Source organism: Sinocyclocheilus anshuiensis, unplaced genomic scaffold (genome assembly GCF_001515605.1).
Source record: "Sinocyclocheilus anshuiensis isolate Anshui unplaced genomic scaffold, SAMN03320099.WGS_v1.1 scaffold309, whole genome shotgun sequence".
NCBI classification, from domain to species: Eukaryota; Metazoa; Chordata; class Actinopteri; order Cypriniformes; family Cyprinidae; genus Sinocyclocheilus; species Sinocyclocheilus anshuiensis.
In genome coordinates, this window is record NW_015539839.1 from 277,255 (window position 1) to 297,013 (window position 19,759).

Sequence of the window (19,759 nt, forward strand, 5' to 3'; positions counted from 1 at the left end):
GTGGCCAAGTATGGTGACCCATACTTGGAATTAGTGCTCTGCATTTAACCCATCCAAAGTGCACACACTTTGGATGGGTTAAATGCCATACACACAGCAGTGAACACACACCCGGAGCAGTGGGCAGTAGTGATGCGCGGATGGCGGTTATATCAGCGGGCGCTGCGGATAATCCGCGGATCGGGTGGGTCGGGTAATAAAAAAATGCATTCTGATTATTTGCGGGTGGGTCGCGGGTGGATAAAATAAATCATTAATGATGCAAGTATTAACTACATTTTCTAAATTATGAACGTGTTTTAAATAGGCTACAGAAATTGAATAAACTGTAAATTAACATTAAACGAGTCCGACTCTCTAACCATTAGGCCACGACTTCCCCTAAAATATAAAGTGAAAATAAAATAAAGTGAAACCATGTAAACTGCTTAAAAACACTAAACTGATGAGATTTATAATTGGTTTTAATAAATAGAATATCTTATTAATTACATTGTTAATGTAAAAAATACAAAATAGATTAGTATTCTGGTAGGGTAAGTAATGTTTATTTGACCAAGAAAATGTGACTGGGACATGAATTTACATTTAATTAAAAAAAAAATTTAAATGTAAGGACTTTGCCTCCTCATTTCATACTACAGATATGTACTATTTATTTATTCCATATTTTATATATCATGATAGTCACAATTAAACGCAAGTAGTGATAGATTGTTTCTTCTGCATTATGACATGCATCAGAGTGAAACAATTAAAAAGCAGGGCGGAGACTTGGTTTTGTCCATCAGATGTTGATTGGATGCAGACTAAGTGATTGGATAATCTAACTAACATACAACTAATTACAAGAAATTATGATTTACATGCAAATACTAGCCTAATTGATCACTATAAGAGCAATGATATGTATTTAGGAAATTAGAAGCTAACTGGATGCAGTTAATTTTGCCTGTAGACCAGTAGATTGGTAATGAGATGACAACTGAAGTGTTGATATTTGACAGTAATACGTTAGCTGTTAGCAAAAAAATAATCATTATTTCACGCTATTGCTTGTGCCCAATGTTGCCTAAGCCCACACTATGTTCATGCTTCATAGAAGTCGAGCTTAAAATGGCTTACTTGCCTACTTACTAGTCTCTGCACATTAAACGTAAGTATTTTAACATAGGAAAAATGACACGCTTCAGCTTTAAACACTCAGATTCCACCTCCATTCTTTCCACAACCCTCATCGTTAAGCACAGAATCACTGGCCACCTAACTTTCCCATACGCCACCTCTAGTGAGATACACAGGATGTGAACTCACCAAGAGCTCTCCAGCCTGTTTCCCATACAGTTACTGCTTCACTGGAGTCCAATTACAGTGTGTTTGTGTGTGTGCTGGCCTGTTGGGTATGTCAACAGCCCTGCTGCTCACTAATAGACAGCCTTGAAGAGATTTGCCTGGCTCATTAAGCAGTGTGTTTAGCTGAGTGAGGCATAAGAATGTTTGGAGAGCTGAACTTCAGGACAGGTTCATCAGAAACCACTTAGTTTGACACTGAGGTTTTGCATTTGAAATCCATTACTCACAAAAGCAGTATTGTTTCCAGATTTTGCCACACAGAGCCCGAATTTTAATGTGTTATTGTAGGTATTACACACAAACTGTTCATAGTGCAGGAAATTCCCACACACTTGAATGTAGGTGTGGTGTAATGTAAGGGTGTAGGTGAGAATTAAGTAATTCCCAAACATGAACTAATGAAATCAGTAATTCTGTCTTTCTGTCTATATTCATATAAAAAGTATCATCTTTTTCACATTTACAGAACTTTTGCAATAGATGGACTGCCAATTGAAACCTAAATAAATGTGTTGTAAGTAAAGACTGTAAGTAAATAAAATAGTTTTTTTTACAGTAATAAAATTAGAGGTGACAGTTGAGAAAGTCTCTGTTTGAGACAGACAAACATTTGTTAGTCTTTGTGTAGGTATTCACAAATATTAAAATTCTGCTCAATTTGGGCTTCACATATAATGTACTTAATGCACTTACAGTATTAAAATTAAAATTGCTTTGTTTAATAGTTTTAATATTAAAGAAACATGTAAAAGGTCTTTAATATCGGTATGTTACTAATATGTATTGTGCATCTTTATCTTTGCGAATAAAGTCTCCACTCCATTGCTGCATCTCATTTCAAAGGCTGCATTGTATTTGTCGATCACATATGTAATTGAGATAATCTCATTTAAGAAAAGTAACCGATAGATTGCAAAGAAAGAAATGACAATATTTTACACCTCACAAGGAGCAACAGTCAGTTTTATTACGGTTAGTTTTCTTAAATAAGACATCCTTGATGATGCATGCAGCCTACAAATGTGACCTCCGGAGGACACAACCTCTAAAATGAGACGCAGCTCATATTTCAAAAGTTAGCGTGACCATCCCATGATAAAACGACTCTTTGTCTCTAAACAAGTTTTCCAAATGTAAGCTTGTTTATGAAACTCTTCCCTGATTAACGCACGTTTGCATGCTTGGAAAGTGTTTAGTTTGTGATCTGCAAGGGAAAATATGTCCGATTGTAGGGTGAGAAAAGCAGACCTTTAGTTGACCATCAATGCTCTGTGACTCATGCAGGCCACAGGTCCCTAAGGAGTGCGGACGGCCAGTAGAGGATCCAGAGATGCTAAGCACCGCTTGCTCACGTGAATGCAAGAATGGCCACTGTACACCAACCGGCAAGTGCTGCTGCAGTTCTGGCTGGGATGGCCCCTTCTGCTTACGAGGTACAGAGCTAATCAGAGCACTTTATCTGTGTCAAAGTTGGTCAAACTTCCAACCTTTTTAACGGCTTCTATGTTTGTCATTCGCAGCCAAATGTGAACCAGCATGTCGCAATGGCGGGGTCTGCGTGGAGCCCAGCAAGTGTCTCTGCAAGGAAGGTTTCTCTGGTAGCCAGTGCGAGAAAGGAGAGCGAGGGACACGAGGGGACGGCGAGAAAGACAGCATCCTGGAGCGCATCATTGACATGACGTCTTACCTGCTGGACCTCACCAGTTATATTGTATAAAAAGCAGGGCAGGATGATAACGCGCTCTTCACTGGTTGGCAGACTAAACGTTAAGGAGGTCTTTCAAGAGTTTGCCTTCAGGACACCATCCCTAATCTCCAACTGCCCCTCACCTGATCCTCCTCTCCCACCACTGTTTCATGAGCCACAGGCTTCGATCTCCATGCTCCCCTACACCATCTGCACTCCCACCCCTATGCACAAATACACACGGAAAACAATAACAGGGTGGCCAATGGAACCTCAAGGCGCATAGCTGAAGGGGTCGCATGTTGGAGGTCCCACGCAGGGCTCCCCGGTTTTTACTGCTGGTATGGTGTGTAAAGTCTGGTCTGTTTTAAAGTCAAGTGTCCCTGCAGGTGGACTCGCAAAGCACTGGAAGCCCCACATGAGACCAACTCGGATGTTCGGTCCAATCCAAACATGGGCACCAGTTTGTACTACAGGACTAATTGGGATTTTAGGGAGTCAAAAATAGCAACACTCATTTAGGAAAGTCAGATGGACAGTCTACCAAACTGAACTGCACCATTAAGAAAATCACTGCCGTGGATTCACAAGTTGTTTGAAGAACAGAGGGGAATTAGCTGCCAATACAGCCGCAAAACCATACAACAGACTTAGTCTTATCCAGCGGGTCTGTGTATAACTGGAGAATCATTGTGATGGGACTAGATGCCAGTTTACATGCAGTTTAGAAACGGATCTGCTCAAATGTCATCCATATAATTGCTAAAACGCTCAATGAGGATCCAGCAAAGAGTCAAAACTGAATATTGGTTGTATCCCATTGACGTTTCATTTAGATGAAAACGTCAAGTGAAATGTAAATCTGTAAGAATGTTTGGAGAGTCACTTTGATTACGTTAATTTAATACAGTAGTTGGAGATGACTGGTTAAGAGGTAACTGCTCTGGTTAAAGTTGCAGTATCAGCTATATTATTTTCCAATAGTTGTTCATGACCATGCAAGCTGCTTTCATTGCAAATTGTATATCTTATCATATTTTAAAATGTTCATTTATCTTCTTTCTGTGTTATATCGAGCATAGAAGCTTGTTTTTTCTTCATATGGAAAACCCTCGTAAGGTGATTTTAGCAAATATTACAATCTTTTCACAGATTCTTTGACTCACAATGGGACGCTTCATTTTTAATGTTCTCCATATTTTATTTTTTTATAAACACCAAACCATATTCAGTCTTGTCATATACAAAAGGGAACAAGACTGGTGACTGGTGTACATTTCATATAGTACAGATACGTACTACTTAGATTTGCCATTGTTTTAATAGAGGAGGGTTTATTTTTTTAAGGAATAATATATGGGAGAGGAGCAGTTTTGCATTAAGCCTGTAAATTCATTTTATGTATTTTACTAGATACTTACACAGTTCTGTTGACGATAAAACATCTATAACAGTCTAATTTAAAGCTACGACGTTGTTCTCTTACTTTAAGAGTGCTTTGACAGAGAAAAAAAATGAAACATAGATCTTTCCTTCTGAATATTTGATGTTTCTGTAAAACAAGGCTCAAGCTATAATTTTAGAGCCAGTTTTATTTTCCCCCGACCTGCTCTGCTCGTGAATGACTAGAAGAGGATGTTAAATATAGTCTATAATGTCATCAAGACCCCATAGTATCCTTTCAAAAACTGATGCTTTATAGAGCGAATTGTTGTTGGTTGTGCGCTATCCAGTAGACGAATTAGCAAAATGCACTCTAACTCAAATAGAAATGTTCCCATAATTCATCATTTTTTTTCTCTGAATAAAATGGAACCACATTCTGTTCAACTTTAGAATTTAGAAATTTGTAATCGGTGAGGTCATAAACACTACCCAGCTTTGAGCTATGAGGCATTGAGCCTGTTTTTGATGTCATTGAAAGGTTACAGTCCCCTCCGAGATTGACAGGTGTATTATATATAATCACTTATTCCTTCCAAAGACAAGTGCATCAACAACAACAACCCCCACGTTTATGACTTTCTATTCAGTGCATTTTAACATTCTTTGTTACATGTAAGGAATCCATGCTGTAAATCTACTCTATAATTTTAGCACTTAATGTGAAACCTGCATTGGAGCTGCTGGGAAGGTGTCATGTGAATAGAGTAACCCTGATTCTTTTATTATTTAAGTAGTTACGCCTTAAAGTTATTTAAGTTGTCTACAATGTTTTTACTGTTGTATGTGAAGAAATATGATCATTTATTGTAAATAACTAGGTTTATCTTGGGTTCTTCTCAGAACTATCAATATGTTTATTAAAGTGTATAGCATGTTTGAGAACTTAATGAATGACTCCTTTACATTATTTTTCTCAAAAATTTGATCTGATGTGTGATGTAACTCACCATGGGTGTTTTTCATAAATGTTTTACTACATGAATCTATATTATACCAGCTTATAGTGTCTATATAGTTTCACAAACATGCATATGTTTTGTTTTTCTGGTTAAACTAAGGAAAAAGGAGAATATTTTGCAGTAAAAACAAGGTATTAGATTTTACATAAAATTTGTTTAGAGCTAGGATTTATTTCCATTTCCATTTTCTTCTTCCATTATGGTACAGTGGACAGAAAGGTGCATTGAGAGGTTGCCAAAGAGGTCAATATGACCCTTAAGGTCCTTGCACACTGAGTCCGAAATTTTGAAATTTGTCTCAAATTTTGAGACACAACGTAAGGTCGTATTTATTTTTTAACATGTGAAAATGTCGTACTCAGTGTGCAATGACCTTAAGTTCATAATTTTCCAGTGTTCATCCAGTGTGGAATGTCAATCACTTATAAGTCACTTCTGTCACACTATAAGTCGCACTTATGAAAGTAATGTATTTAAATAAGGGTGTTTGTTATATGGAATGCCGGCAGCAACAGCAAAAAAACGTTTACTCTGAAAATGGCCGTTTGGTGCCGTCCTCTGCAAATCTTTACTGGAAACTTGACAAACAGAGCGGTGTAGGTTGATAGCGTTATTAAATTCCATCTCCAAACACCAATCAGGTTGAGTGGGCGTTATAATAATGAATGAGGACCACCCACATCACCATAGTCACCCCAATGTATTTAGAGTAACGCAATACTAAGTTGTCTGTGCGTTGTTCGTAGCCAATCAAAATTGTGTTGGGGGAACAGGGCCGATAGCGGTGTATTTGAGTTTATATACTATCTGTGGCATGAATCATTACTTTTCATTTGGAATGGTTTTCTTTCTCTTCCCCAAAGGGCCTTTGCCTGGCTATATTTCATAAACAGTGTAACCCGGCACTCAGCATAAACACGACGAGTCAGTATACTAAATATTTGCAAAACTCTGATGGTTGGAAAACCTGCTTATAATATCATATACACAGAATAAAGACTTATCGGGCAGATAATGGGTTTAGATATGAGAATGATAAGAGATGGGGACGTACTTTATCTATACTGGATATATGTATATCAGTGAACTTCCACGAACACCGTACTTAATCTATTAAACAGAACACACACATCTACTTTTATCACACCCACACTTTAGTAGACTATTCTATTACCTCATTTATGTGACTGAGTCAGTGAGGACTACTGCTGAAGTGTGTGTGGTCATGACTGAGGAAGTCTGAGTCCCTCAGAGCCTCACTGATGAAGCTATGCATCATAACGCACCCTCAAAATTAGAGCAAACATGCATCGGTAGTCTTCTTTAAATCACCTCCTTAAAGTTCAACCAAAATGAAAATTCTGTTATCAATTAGTCATGTCATTCCAAATTTATATGATTTGCTTTCTTTTGTGGAATACAAAAGTAGGTATTAAATGAATGTTTCTGCTGTATTTGTTAGTGCACTGAGTACAATGGGGTCCACCACCAAAGAGCACATGAAGTAATTTATAAAACATTAGTAGTGTAATTAAAGTAGTATGATCACTTATGATGAACAATATGGCAATAAGAGACCTTAGTCAGGGTAGTGTCATTTAATTTGACAGGAATGAAAATGAGGCTGTGAGGGATAGAAATGGTTGAAATTGCCATCATCTTTTATACTTTTATACAGTGTGTGCTATTGTAAAGACTGTAAGTCTATCACTCACATCCTCGTTTAATATGGTGTCTAACCTGACTAAGGTCTCTATGGTGAAATGTTGATAAAAATCAAACCTCATTGGTTCTTGAGTGAGCATGACGTTACATCAGGTGACCAAGTTAGGGTATCGATTCAGAAAACTTTGAATTTAAACCACTGGAGATGTCTTGATTACTTTTAGGCAATCCTTGTGTCCTTTTTGAATCTTAAAGCTTTTGGACCCCATTGACTTTCATTATATGGAAAAAAAACAGCTGAATGATTCTACAAATATCTTCTTTCGTGTTCCACAGAAAAAAAAGAGTTTGGAATGACATGAGGGTGAGTAAATTAGAAATTAACAGATTTTGGTGAACTATCCCTTTAAACTGCAGAAAACAAAAATGAAACCAGCACACTATGGGCCCTATTTTAACGATCTAAGCGCATGGTCTGAAGCGCACGGCGCAGGTGCACTCAGGGCGTGTCCGAAGCCACTGTTGCTAGTTTAACGACGGGAAAACGGTCGGCGCGCCCGGGCGCATGGTCTAAACAGGTTGTCCCTACTCTCTTAATGAGTAATGGGTGTTTTTTGGGCGTAATGTGCAATAAACCAATCAGAGTCTCATCTCTCATCCCCTTTAAAAGCCAGTTGCGCTCGCGCCATGGCGGGTTCGCTATTTACATGGCGGAATGTAATTTTTCATTTCATTTTTGTGTGTAAAAAGCAAAGTGTACGCGCGTTGTGCACCCGCCTATAGGCGCATATTACTAATGCGCTCTTTAAATAACAAATAAAAAATATTGTGCCAGACCAGGTTTGAGTTGGTCTATGGCGCAGTCTATTTTCAGTTCAAAATAACAACGCGCCAGCAATGTGCCTGAACACACCTCTTTTTTAGACCAGCACGCCCATGGGCGCACAAATGGGCGCAAATGCATTTGCTATTTAAACAATGCAGCACAGGATGGGAAAATAAGAACTGCTGAAACTAACAAAAACACTTGCGCCGCATTGCGCCGGGTGTATGATAGGGCCCACGGTAGTTATTATACCCTAAAAGTCAACAGGTCCATGCTATCGTCCAGGCTTTACCTCTAGTATAACTAATCTATCTTTGTCAAGCACTCTAGCATATTGCATATGGCAGATTATCTTAAAAGAGAAACTCTCTCCAAGGCCTTGGATCTTCAGTCCTGACTCGCATCCATGAAATGATGCAATTATGGTTCCTACTGGGGCCCAATCTGTCATGTAAACACACACCCAGCCCCATCCAAGGGCAAGGACTGGAGATTGGCAGGAGGAGACAGGTAGATGTCAGGATGAGAGAATGATAGAAGGGGGATGGGTGTGGAGGACTTCGGTTCGCATGCCAATTTGGTGTTTACGTGTGGTATTTTAGATGCAGGAAGTGAATGCAAACATGGGCGAATGTGTGTGGCACTGCACTCATGTGGTTGTGCAATGAGACACTTTGTCTTTTTTGTCCATCTTCCTGTACCGCGATCCTTAGCGGGGCTTAGTAAACAATTGGTATCAACAGAATGGGACCACCTAGGTAAAAGTTTCCATGTTGAGGCATTTTTTCAAACTGTGGCCGCAAATTTTCCCAAACACATTAAAACAAGCTATGCAAATGTTTTATGATGGTACTTGCGTAGTGTATTGTTATATTAACCTGAGCAAACGGTCATTCATCTTGGCAAACTCGCTGTGTTTCTGCGCTTCAGATCTGTGAGGCCCCTTGAGCTTACCTAACTAAAAAGTCAACAGACTACATCAAAAGCCACAGTCCAGCTTTCTGCAGTATGATCAAAGGAGATGAGTGGGCTTTGGCTTAAAGATATGCACTAAAGAGCTTGCAAGGTCATCTGTAAAAGTGGATAAAGGAAATGCTCCTCACGTTTACATATTCTGCCACCAGTGAAGTGATAAAACGTTCATGTAAGACCAGTAAAAATGGCACTGAACATATTGTACATAAACTCAGTGACCGTATTTCGAATACTGTACATTTCCAATACTTCTATCAAGTGTACTTTAACTTAAAGGCATAATTCACCCAAAACTGACGATTCTACCATAATTTACTCACCCACTTTTTTCGTCTGTGGAAAACAAAAGATAATTATTTGAAGAATGTTTTAACTGCCCATACAATGGAAGTCAATGGGGTCCAAAACAACACTCTACCCCACTGACTTTCACCATATGTGTTCTGCAGAAGAAAGAAATGCATACATGTTTGGGTTAACTATCCCTAAGTGCATTCTTATCATGCATTTTATTATATTTTATAATATAATTTATTCCTGTGATGTCAAAGCTGAATTTTCAGCAGCCATTACTCCAGTCCTCAGTGTTGCATGATCCTTCAGAAATCATTTTAATATGCTAGTTCACTGAAGAAACATTTATTTTTATTAGCAATGTTGAAAAGTGTGCTGCTTCATATTTCTGTGAAAACTGTGATGCGGCTGAATTGAAAATTCTAAAGAACAGCATTTATTTGAGAATTATAAACTATATGTTAATAACAGTAATAATTGCTTTCAAACAATAAATATTAACACAAACTTTGAATGATATAGTGTATATAAAGGATTCATTGGATCTAAACCAACACAATCAAGATTGTACAGAACTAACAACCCAAAAAAGAAAATCCACTTTAAATCCTCGGACTGGTAAATTTAGACATAGACGTGGTAGTCATATAACTGTTTCTGTGTTATATTCCTCGCAATAGAACTTAATCAGCACAGTATGTGCTTATGACTCAAGCTCTCTGTGTTAACAATGGCTCTTTTGTGTATCGGTTGGTTAATGAGGCCAGGCATAGCTGGACCATGATGTGCGTGATGATCTCTTGTGTTGCTGTTGTCTGTGTAAGTTGCCTTACTGTCTGTCAACTCCCTGAGAATCTGGAGTTTACAAGCTGCATCGTGAATCTGAAGGGATAACAGTCAAAACTGACAGCCCACACACGCTCCTGATAAACATGTACTTGTGCATGCAGAGAAATACACAAACACACACATCCTTAATGGGAAACATTCTGATCTGACCGTGGTCTTGTCCACCCTGAACCAGATGTGCATGCCGAAAATAAATTAATCATCCTAACGTAACCTGCATCATTTAATATCATAAGAATCCAGTGTTTCTTGTATATTGACATTGGGGTAGGGTTAGGGGTTGTGTTTGGTGTAGGCATTCATCACCGTGATTGACGTGACCAATGAAATGTTTAGCATCAGCTGCGTGGGTGGAGTTTTCGCTGAACTGGTTTGGGAAAAACAACCGGGAGCGATAAAGGCTACACAGTTCCGGGTCCCACGTGTTTATTTCCCACGTACATATAGTGTGAGCAGTCAAGTCGCAGCTCAACGATTGAACCGTATAGTGTGAGCACATAAATCCTGAGCTTTGGATTTACTCATACAGTGAGAGTTGGTATTTAACAAAAACGTTGCTGAAATCACATAGTCTATGCCCAGCTTTAGATGCTGCACTGCTGCATGATTCATCACGATCACATACAAAACAACTCGATATCTTATGTCCACAAAGTAATTTGTGTATGCCGCACCGATGTTTTTGCACATTATTTATCTTTGTTGGTCCTTATGTCTTCTGGCTTCAGACCATTTCTGCTTCTTCACTCGTACATGTGATTCTCCAGTTGTCTCTCCTGGTAAAGCACAATAATAAGTTGTGGCAGCCAGTGAATGAAGGGATTCTCTCCTAAGTTTAGTAAAACTCCACGCCTAACATCATTTCAATATGGCGAAATACTGAGGGGGAGGTGAATTCAACTTTTTATAGAAAACTAATGTAAGTACAGAATTCATCTCAGTGAGAGTACACTCTTCACAAAAATACAATTTATTTATTAATGTGTAAAACCTTTTTAAATTAGAGGTGCGTTCACGCCATATCATAAAAATCATTTTGTAAAAAGCGTTCACATCCTCGTAGAACTCGTAATAACAACTTGTGAACTGGGAGTTTTCTCTTGTACCAGCTGACCACCTCATTCATTAGGCGCTATGTTTAGGCCTTGATAGTGCGATCCAAGGGTGTGAACAGCTCCAAGTCGATTTGACATCTCAATATGACGATATGGCATGAATGCAGCATAGCACTAAACTACTGAATGCACCTTTAATGAGATATTTAGTATTATTTATTTTACTTTAATTCTGTATTTACAGCTTATTTCTTGTCTGAATTTCATAGGAGGCATTGCCTTTTGCCTCACTTCAAACTCATTATTGCTATTTATTTTTTAAGAATCCAGCCATACGATTTTAACAAATAACTGGGAGTGAAAGAGTGATCACCAGTGCCAAAATATACATTTAACCTCTAGAATAATTCCTATTTAGACCTGGCTAATTCAAAAGATCTCTTTGCATTGAGACACATATTTGAGTGTGTTGAATAAGTGCTGCAAGGAGTGAGATAGAGGCTTCCTCTGGTGAAGGACTTCTCATTATCACAATGTGAAGAGCATAAAATTATTACCATTTATTGTTTTTTTATGAACACATCTGAATAAGCTGAATGGCGAGTAGCTGGCAGATATAACCAGTGTGCTGAAATGCCAATAACACTAAAGATAAATCTAAGACATGTATGAACGTAATAAATCACCACTGCCACAGGTGTCATGTATATAGAATGTCTCATTCAAAGAATCGGAGGACAACAAAGGGCCTTCCTGACTTTGAGTTGTTATATCTATGACCCACCCAAGAGCTCATCATTTTGGTCCCCCACCCCTGTTGTGTTAAACGTGTCACAAAGTTATGCATCACTGATGCCCCGTCAGCCCCTCTGCAGGTGTCTTGTCACACCTTCTGAACCCCGTGGCTTGACCTGGGACCTCCAACACCTGGAAGAAGCCCAGTTCCTAACGACCTTTGACCCTGCTGTGTTCATCACTGCCTGGCACCTGTTGAACACATCAGAGAGCTCTGCTAGTCACATAGAGACTTTCAACATGAGGTCAACAGGTTGTGAGAGAAAGAATCTTTGGTTCACTTCTCAAATGTCACAACTTAAATTCAAGTGATATGTCATATTCAGTATATCCAAATGAAATATATCAAGTCTAATATGCAGTGTAATGACATTCCAGAATAAACTGCTATAGATCAAAGCTTCATCTGCGAACAGATAAATCATTACACAGAACAAATCCTTTTCTTTTCTTTTCAAGGCAGACAGAAGGTGGCAGTCCTTCCACATAGCTTCATGATACATATTGTTTCAAAGCAGCTTTAAAGGAGATGCATGTTTCTATATATTACAATTAAGAGTTGTTGTTTTTTTTAATGTTTTGTATATTTAGTTGGCATTTAGGCATCATCTCCTCTCAGGTTATTGGGTCATCCAAAGTCTTCATAAGAGTCTGGATCCAAACTGGAGCTTGTGCTAGTTATCAAAGGATGTGCATCCCGAGGTAGAAATGAAAAGCAAATAGTGAATAATTAGCGTATAGCTGCTGTTCATAACATTTCAAGCAAAGAATAATCATCCATTTGATCAGATTTAACTGGAGTGCAAGGTTATGAGATACATTATTTGAATGCTTGTCTATAGAGACGTGTCTTTAATCTAGATTTAAAACAGGAGAGTGTGTCTGAGCCCCAAACATTTTTGGAGGTAAAAAGCTCTACCTCCTTTAGTGGACTTTTGCTATGTACTACCAAAAGTCCAAAGTTTTGCAGCCTTAAAAAGCATGATGGGTTATAGCCAGGATACAATTTACACAATGGCCTTCAGTGGGGTCAGTATATGTAAGAAATAATTGAAGACAGGCTGTTTAATTATTAGAAAATAATGCACACCTATGGTGATGATACTGATTTAGATTAACAGTATTAAAGAAGGCAAATGTTATCACTCAACTGAAATGTGTATATGCATGTTAAACACTTATATTATGTTCTTGTTCCGTCCATGCAAAAAAAAAAAAAAAAAAAATGCAGGCTCCTAAATGAGCAGTTTTATATTGTATTTTATAATGTATTTAATTCAGAGGACCTCAGATGATGTCAACCTTCAAACAACATACAAAACTACCACATTTTGCTATAAGTTTAATCGCAACATATAATCATTGCAGTTAATAGTGTTCACCATCTGTTTGATTACAGGTCATTAACTAACTGCATGAATTTTACTGTACATTTCTGTCATATGGACATCAACTTGACATAGTCGCCACTGATAAGCTACTACCAAATATAAGGTAGAAACTTTAAAATAGAAACTTAAATTTTCTGTAAAGCTGCTTTGCAACAATTTGTATCATGAAAAGCGCTATACAAATACACTTGAATTGAACTGAATTGAATTGCTCAGGAAATGTTAATGGTATGATCCATTTCAGGGGTGGCCAAACTTACTTTTTAAAATATGTCAGACCTAGAAATGTATCATCATATTTACAGGTAAAACATTGCCTTTGTGTTTTGATGTGATTCAGGGGGATCATTCCTTTCTTTAGGGGGCCCCCATTATTCACACCCTGGTTGTAGCGTGATGTAGACTCATGACATACACAGGAGCAATTTAGTGCCTTATAATTAGCAATATTTTGTAATCAATACAGCACTACAGTGGTGGACAAAATTATTAGAACACTAGGATTTTCACCAGATAAAAAAATGGTTTTAAGTCAGTTACACCCCCCAGCTTTTAATACATTGTGTTGCCTTCTTGAGCATCAGTAGATGTTTTCACCTTATATAATAGTTATGTATGAGTCCCCCAGTTGTCCTCCATGTGAAAAGATGGATCTCAAAATCATACAGTTACTGTTGGAAAGGTTTCAAATATGCAGAAAATGCTGGTAAACCAAAGAACGTGCAGGAGCTGGAGGATTTTTCTGAAGAACAGCAGGCAGTTGAACTGCTCAGGACAAACAAGGGACTCATGAACAACTATCACAAAACAGAAAGACAGTTTGTGGATCATCCAGGAAACGACACACAAATTTAAGATTCAAGGGTATGTAAACTTTTGAACGGGGTCATTTTTATAAATTCAGATATTATTTTGTCTTGTGGAGAATATATAAACATCTGTTATGTGAAATAGCTTATTCAGGACAGTATTAAATAAACAATAACATGCAATTTTCATGATCCCTCTTTTTTTTTATTATTATTCACAATTTGCATATTCTGCAAGGGGCATGTAAATTTATGAGCACAACTGTATTTCTATCTTTTGTTGTAGTGTGTCAGAAATATCAGTTTGCATTTCCAAACATTCATTTTGCCATTAATTGTAATAATCCAGTAAGACTTTTGTTTGCAAATGTAGAGATTGTCAATGTAGCCAATGTAAAGATTGTAAAATTAGGGTGATATGATCATATTTTCTTGCCCTTTTAAGAACTGCATTTTGGACTGTAGCATGTTTATTGAAGATGCAGGACAACCACCTAGCAGTGTATTACAATAGTCCAGTCTAGAGGTCATGAATGAAGAAAAATGTCATACAGATTTGGAACGACATTGTGAGTAAATTATGACAGCATTTTCATTTTAATCTATACAACAGTTTGGTCCTCAAATCCGATTGACCAATATCTCTGTATCACTCTGCCTGTCTATTGCCAACTACTATGTGTCACTCACAGATGACACAACTATTTTCATTGGTGAAGCTTAAAGAACTGGTAATATTGTGTCTAAAATGTAAGTTACTCAACATCGACTTCTTGTTGTTTGAACTGTTGTAAAGCAATGTCACACTTGCAAGCATGTTGTGATTCGGCCAAAGGTGAGAGGCCACAGGAACAACACTTGCTTATGTGATATATCCCCCTGTAGTAAAAATCAAGTTTTTTATGTTGTTTATTTGTCTATGTGGTGATTTTAATATGCTTTTAGACAACCCATGTGCCAATCCATTAATCAACACCATTGCTGAGTATTTTCTCCTTAAAACTGTAATTTCCCAATGGCAGTCCCAGAAATGCGGTTTGAAACAGTCCTCGGTTTGCTACGTCACAATCCAATAACCAATCACTTCAAGAGATCGATTCCTATCACTAGCATGCAAAATATACCAATACCAGCACAAAACCAAAAATAAATTAGAGCACAAAACCCATGAAGCCGTGGTTTAATGTGAATTTAGAACCGCTGACTTGCATTATAACCCGTGGCAACAGTGTAAAAGTAGCCCGGAGTCAGACCCACCTCTCCCGCATCGCGAATTAACAATCACAAACGGCTGCATTCAAGTCTTCAAGGCATTTTAGGACACAACATGGTCAAGTAAGTAACTTGAACGAATATTACAGTATTCACTGTAGTTGTCTGCTAGTAAAAACATAGTTTTATCAGTAATTATCTGTGTATGCCATTGTTTTGCGTTTACTACAGTTCAGTGGATCAGGAGGCGCTGGCTGGTGCGACTGAGTGGAGGCGGGACTAATTTGCATATTCATAGTTCAGCGTATAGTAAATGAGGCAAGGATGTGAAGTTACATTCAAGCTATTTTAAGGCATGAGAAATTTATTTTCACAAGAAAAACATTTAAATATGTCATTTTGATGATCAAAGATAAGTTTAAGGGATAAAGTATTTGACTACAGGGAGACTTTAAATCATTGGAACCAGCTTGTAATTTTCAAAAACGGCTCAGAAAGGTAGTTAGTTCTGACATTTTTTATATGTTGATATCTATGCAGTGAGATTAATTTAAGTATGTCTTAACTGTCCCAATACTTCTTGGTGTCAAGAAGAATATTTCTATAGAACATTTTGTTGTACTTTGTACAATGACTTCCATAAGTGACCTTCTGAAATCTAAGATCCATTTAAAATGATGTGGAGTTATTTGATGTACAAATAGTTAAATCATCTGGTGGTGTGAAGGGGGTGGGTGGCATCACATTAATCTTAGAACCACACACTGTGACAACCCAGGAGCTTAGCATCGCCTCTGCATGATAACACACTCGCTCAAGTACCAGGATTATGTTTAATTGTGTTATCACGATGAACAGACTCTGAGGTTTGGCGGAGAGTCAAAGGCAGATAATGCGTGCAGCGGTGCACTTGACAAATCCAAGAAGCTTTAACACAGTGAAATGCATCGCAAAACTGCTGCTCCTCTGCACCGACTGTGTCATTGTAAAGACTAAAAAAGGTGCTGTGGTTGAAATACCACATATGCTTTTATACCGTGCCATATGAGAAAGATTTGAGTTCTGCCTTAAGGGTGAGTCATCACGTGCAGTACTCTCATAATTAGCATGGTGCTCTGCCGCTTTTCATGTCTACACTTTTTGTAAAAAAAAAAAAAAAAAATGTAGAATTCACTCAAGGTTCATACTTGTTGGAGCTATATTACCCCTTGCGGGCTAAACAGTCATTTGTGCAACAAGTTTTTTGTTTGCGTGTGTTCAGGTGCCAGCAACAATGTCTTCTGTTTTGCATAATCTGTGTGTTTTGGACAACGTTGTTCTGTCATCGGCTAACTGGCTTCTTCGTTTGGTTCTAAAAAGAATAAATAAATAAATATGAAATGCTTTATTTTTCCTTAAAACTAAACAGACTTCCTTCTTAACTTAATTGTGTACTCATAAAATGTTTGCTTACATTTAATTATTTGTACCAGCTGTACCAGTGGTTTTAAACTTTGTACTGACACCTCCTATAGGTGGATGTATAAAGTCTATTTACTGCTGCTATTTCACAACAAAGCCGTTTGTTTATCAGGGTTGTGCACCATTTAGCATTGAATGGAGAATTATCTTTAAATTCCAATTTAATTCCAGAATTTGAAATGAGGTAGAATCGCTGATCTATATATAATGTTCTCTATTATAGATCAGTGGGTAGAATGCAGAATTATTATTTTTTTTTTAACTATAATATCAAATGACAGTTCTGAGATGTTGGCTTAACATGTTTGAAAGATAGGCTACAGTATGTTTGAAATGCCAGCTATAAAAATTTGTATTTAGTTTATTTAATTTGGTTTACATATTTCACTTCATTTCCTAGAATGCATTAACTGTTACATTTCTTTGAATTACAGTTCAGTAAATACCTTTATCTGTCATTCCTGATTTCAGATTTACTTTTGTATTCACACCTTTGTAAATTACGTTAATGAACTTAAAGCAATTCAATTTTCAACTCTGTCTTGTTCCTCTTTTCAGTATCACAGTACAAATATAATGCATTCAGTTTGGATTCTTTTTCCAAAAAACTTTTTTTTTTTTTTTTTTTACAACGCACTGCTAAATGCCTGCAGTGAACTCTCTTCCTGCAGCGAATGTGATGGACAGAGCCAATTTGCTGTGTGTCATGTGTTTTGCATTCATCATTGTTTTATTTTTTCCACTCTTACTGTTTGGACCACTGGATTGCACACATGCTAATCCCTGAAATCACTCTGGACTATGCTGCAGACTCTGGTATATTGTTTTTGTTATATTGTTTATATTGTTAATGCATTGTAAAACACCCTGTATAAAGTACACATATTATTATTTGTAACTAGTGAATTAACCCAGTGAACTGCATGACATGGCTGATCATGTGGTGTAAAGATGTCGGCACACATGAGGGGACGATCTGCTCCATGTAGAATAAAACAACCTTCTCTAAAAGACTGATTTAAAGTAAGTGTCTCAGGTCTGTGACCTTCTAAGGGTACCTTCTAATTGTGGAACTGCAGTGCATCTGCAAATTATTGTTTGATCTTAAACTAATTTTTGTGATTAAGAATATGTGTGAATCAATCAAAGCCAAAAAAGTGACACTGTAGTGATATATTATATGATAATATGTAGAACATGTTTACCACATATGTGCAGACATTATATGTATTGCAGATGGTGAACTTAACAGACTGCCCGACTTCATTTCCTTAAGTATTCACACAGTCACATCCCACCAGACAGAGTCCCCTTTCATCAGCACGCAGGTGACATGACCTGTCTACACTTGCACACAAACACACACAATTCCCATCTATTTGTCAGGGATTTATCAGGGACTGTCCTTTGTCACGTCTGGCACAAATGCATCTTCTGCTAGACAGAAAAACAGCTGTGAGGGAAGTGCTTTTCAATGTCTACTGAAAAAAAAGTTCTATGTCTAATTTGACTCGATATGATGCAGTTTAAAAGCCGTATCTATCAACACTTCTTCATTATTGGACTTCTCTTTGTAGTTTCTGATATAGCCATTCCCAACAGGTAAGTAGAAATTCTTTTTTATTTCACCAAGAAACTGTCTATTGTGGCTCTATAAGATCCATGCATGACTACAATATATTGATGTGAAATTTTAAGACTTAAAAAAAAAAAATCCTTCATCCACAAAAAAAGCTGTTTTCAGAGCTAAGTATATAATTTTCAAAACCTGTTAAAATGTGGCAATTAATACTTTACAATATATGTTTTCAATATATAAAGTATAGTTGATGATGATATCTGAATGTCTGTCCTCTTGATCCACACTGACTGATCTCAAAACATTAAAAGATAAAAACCTTTTGAGGTGAGGACAACTTTTTATCTATCTCTGCCAATATCGTTATTTCAGTGGTTAATTCTGAAGATACAGGCGCAAACAACAATTTATATTAAAATAAACGTTTTTATCTTTTCTACCCTACAACAACAACAATATAATAATAAAAAAATATTTTTTTATTTTTTCTACCCTCATATAGTGTTCTGTTCATAATTTTGAGCAGTCAAAAATACATTGCAGATAGTTGATTTTCATTTATAAAATGTTCTCAATCTTCTGTCAGACTGAAGACAAAGACAGACCCGTTAACAGAACAAAGGAAACCAGGGGTCTGTGCATTAGAGCCGTCTATGTCCTGCTGCTATGGATGGAGGAACGTTAATGGTGTCTGCCAACGTGAGCAATTTAATAATTCTACCTGTATTTTTGAGTCACAAGGCCTAATCATACCTTTAATTACAATTATGATGTAATTATTGGCTCATAGCAATATGTAAAAAGCCCTGTGAGAATGGATTCTGCGTTGGGCCTGATCGGTGCTCATGCATGAAGGGTTACAAGGGCAAAAACTGCAACGAAGGTAAGATTGATAATATAATGTTTAAAATAGCTCTGATTTTAAAAGGATGATATCATGAGAATGTGTTTTTTTTTTTAACAATAAGAGTGTAACGGTCAGAAGCTTGGTCTAAGGAGTCACAGTGGGATTAATAAAGAAGGAGTAGGACAGATTTTAGTGATACCAGATAATTTAATGATACCAGAATAACTATCAATAACATTAAAAGGTGGTAACATCTGCCAAAACATGCATTTTTATTAGCTGTGTGTAGCACCTACAGCGCTTCATATTCTAAAGAATCCCAACTTTGACTCAAGTTACCATTTTTTTATAAATTCCCTGTTAATTTTAGAGGATTTTGTTTTTTGTGCCAACATGTATGATATGACCTGATTGAAGTACTGAAAGTATAACAAAATGTGCTCAGGATCAACTGGGATGTGGTCTACAGATAAACACAGATTTTGTTTTTTTGTTACAGATGTCAACGAGTGTGGGCTACCTATAAGGCCTTGTTCCCACAGCTGCATGAACAATA

At 37.2% G+C, this 19,759-nt stretch overlaps 1 protein-coding gene and 1 long non-coding RNA gene across 2 annotated transcripts in view; both read left to right on the forward strand.

Moving 5' to 3' along the window:
- The window catches only part of LOC107684442 (hedgehog-interacting protein-like), a 33,645-nt gene extending 29,401 nt beyond the window's left edge, over positions 1-4,244 (forward strand). Inside the window, exons 12-13 of the mRNA XM_016480694.1 lie at positions 2,638-2,786; positions 2,874-4,244. Coding sequence (XP_016336180.1) covers positions 2,638-2,786; positions 2,874-3,070 — 346 coding nt within the window. The 3' untranslated portion in view covers positions 3,071-4,244. The remainder of the gene's footprint in view (positions 1-2,637; positions 2,787-2,873) is intronic.
- Positions 4,245-14,133: 9,889 nt separating this feature from the next.
- LOC107684444 (uncharacterized) lies at positions 14,134-17,737 on the forward strand. Its single transcript, XR_001633852.1, has 3 exons — positions 14,134-14,159; positions 17,588-17,593; positions 17,680-17,737. It is a non-coding gene; the product is annotated as an uncharacterized LOC107684444 (long non-coding RNA).
- The last annotated feature ends 2,022 nt before the right edge of the window (positions 17,738-19,759 follow it).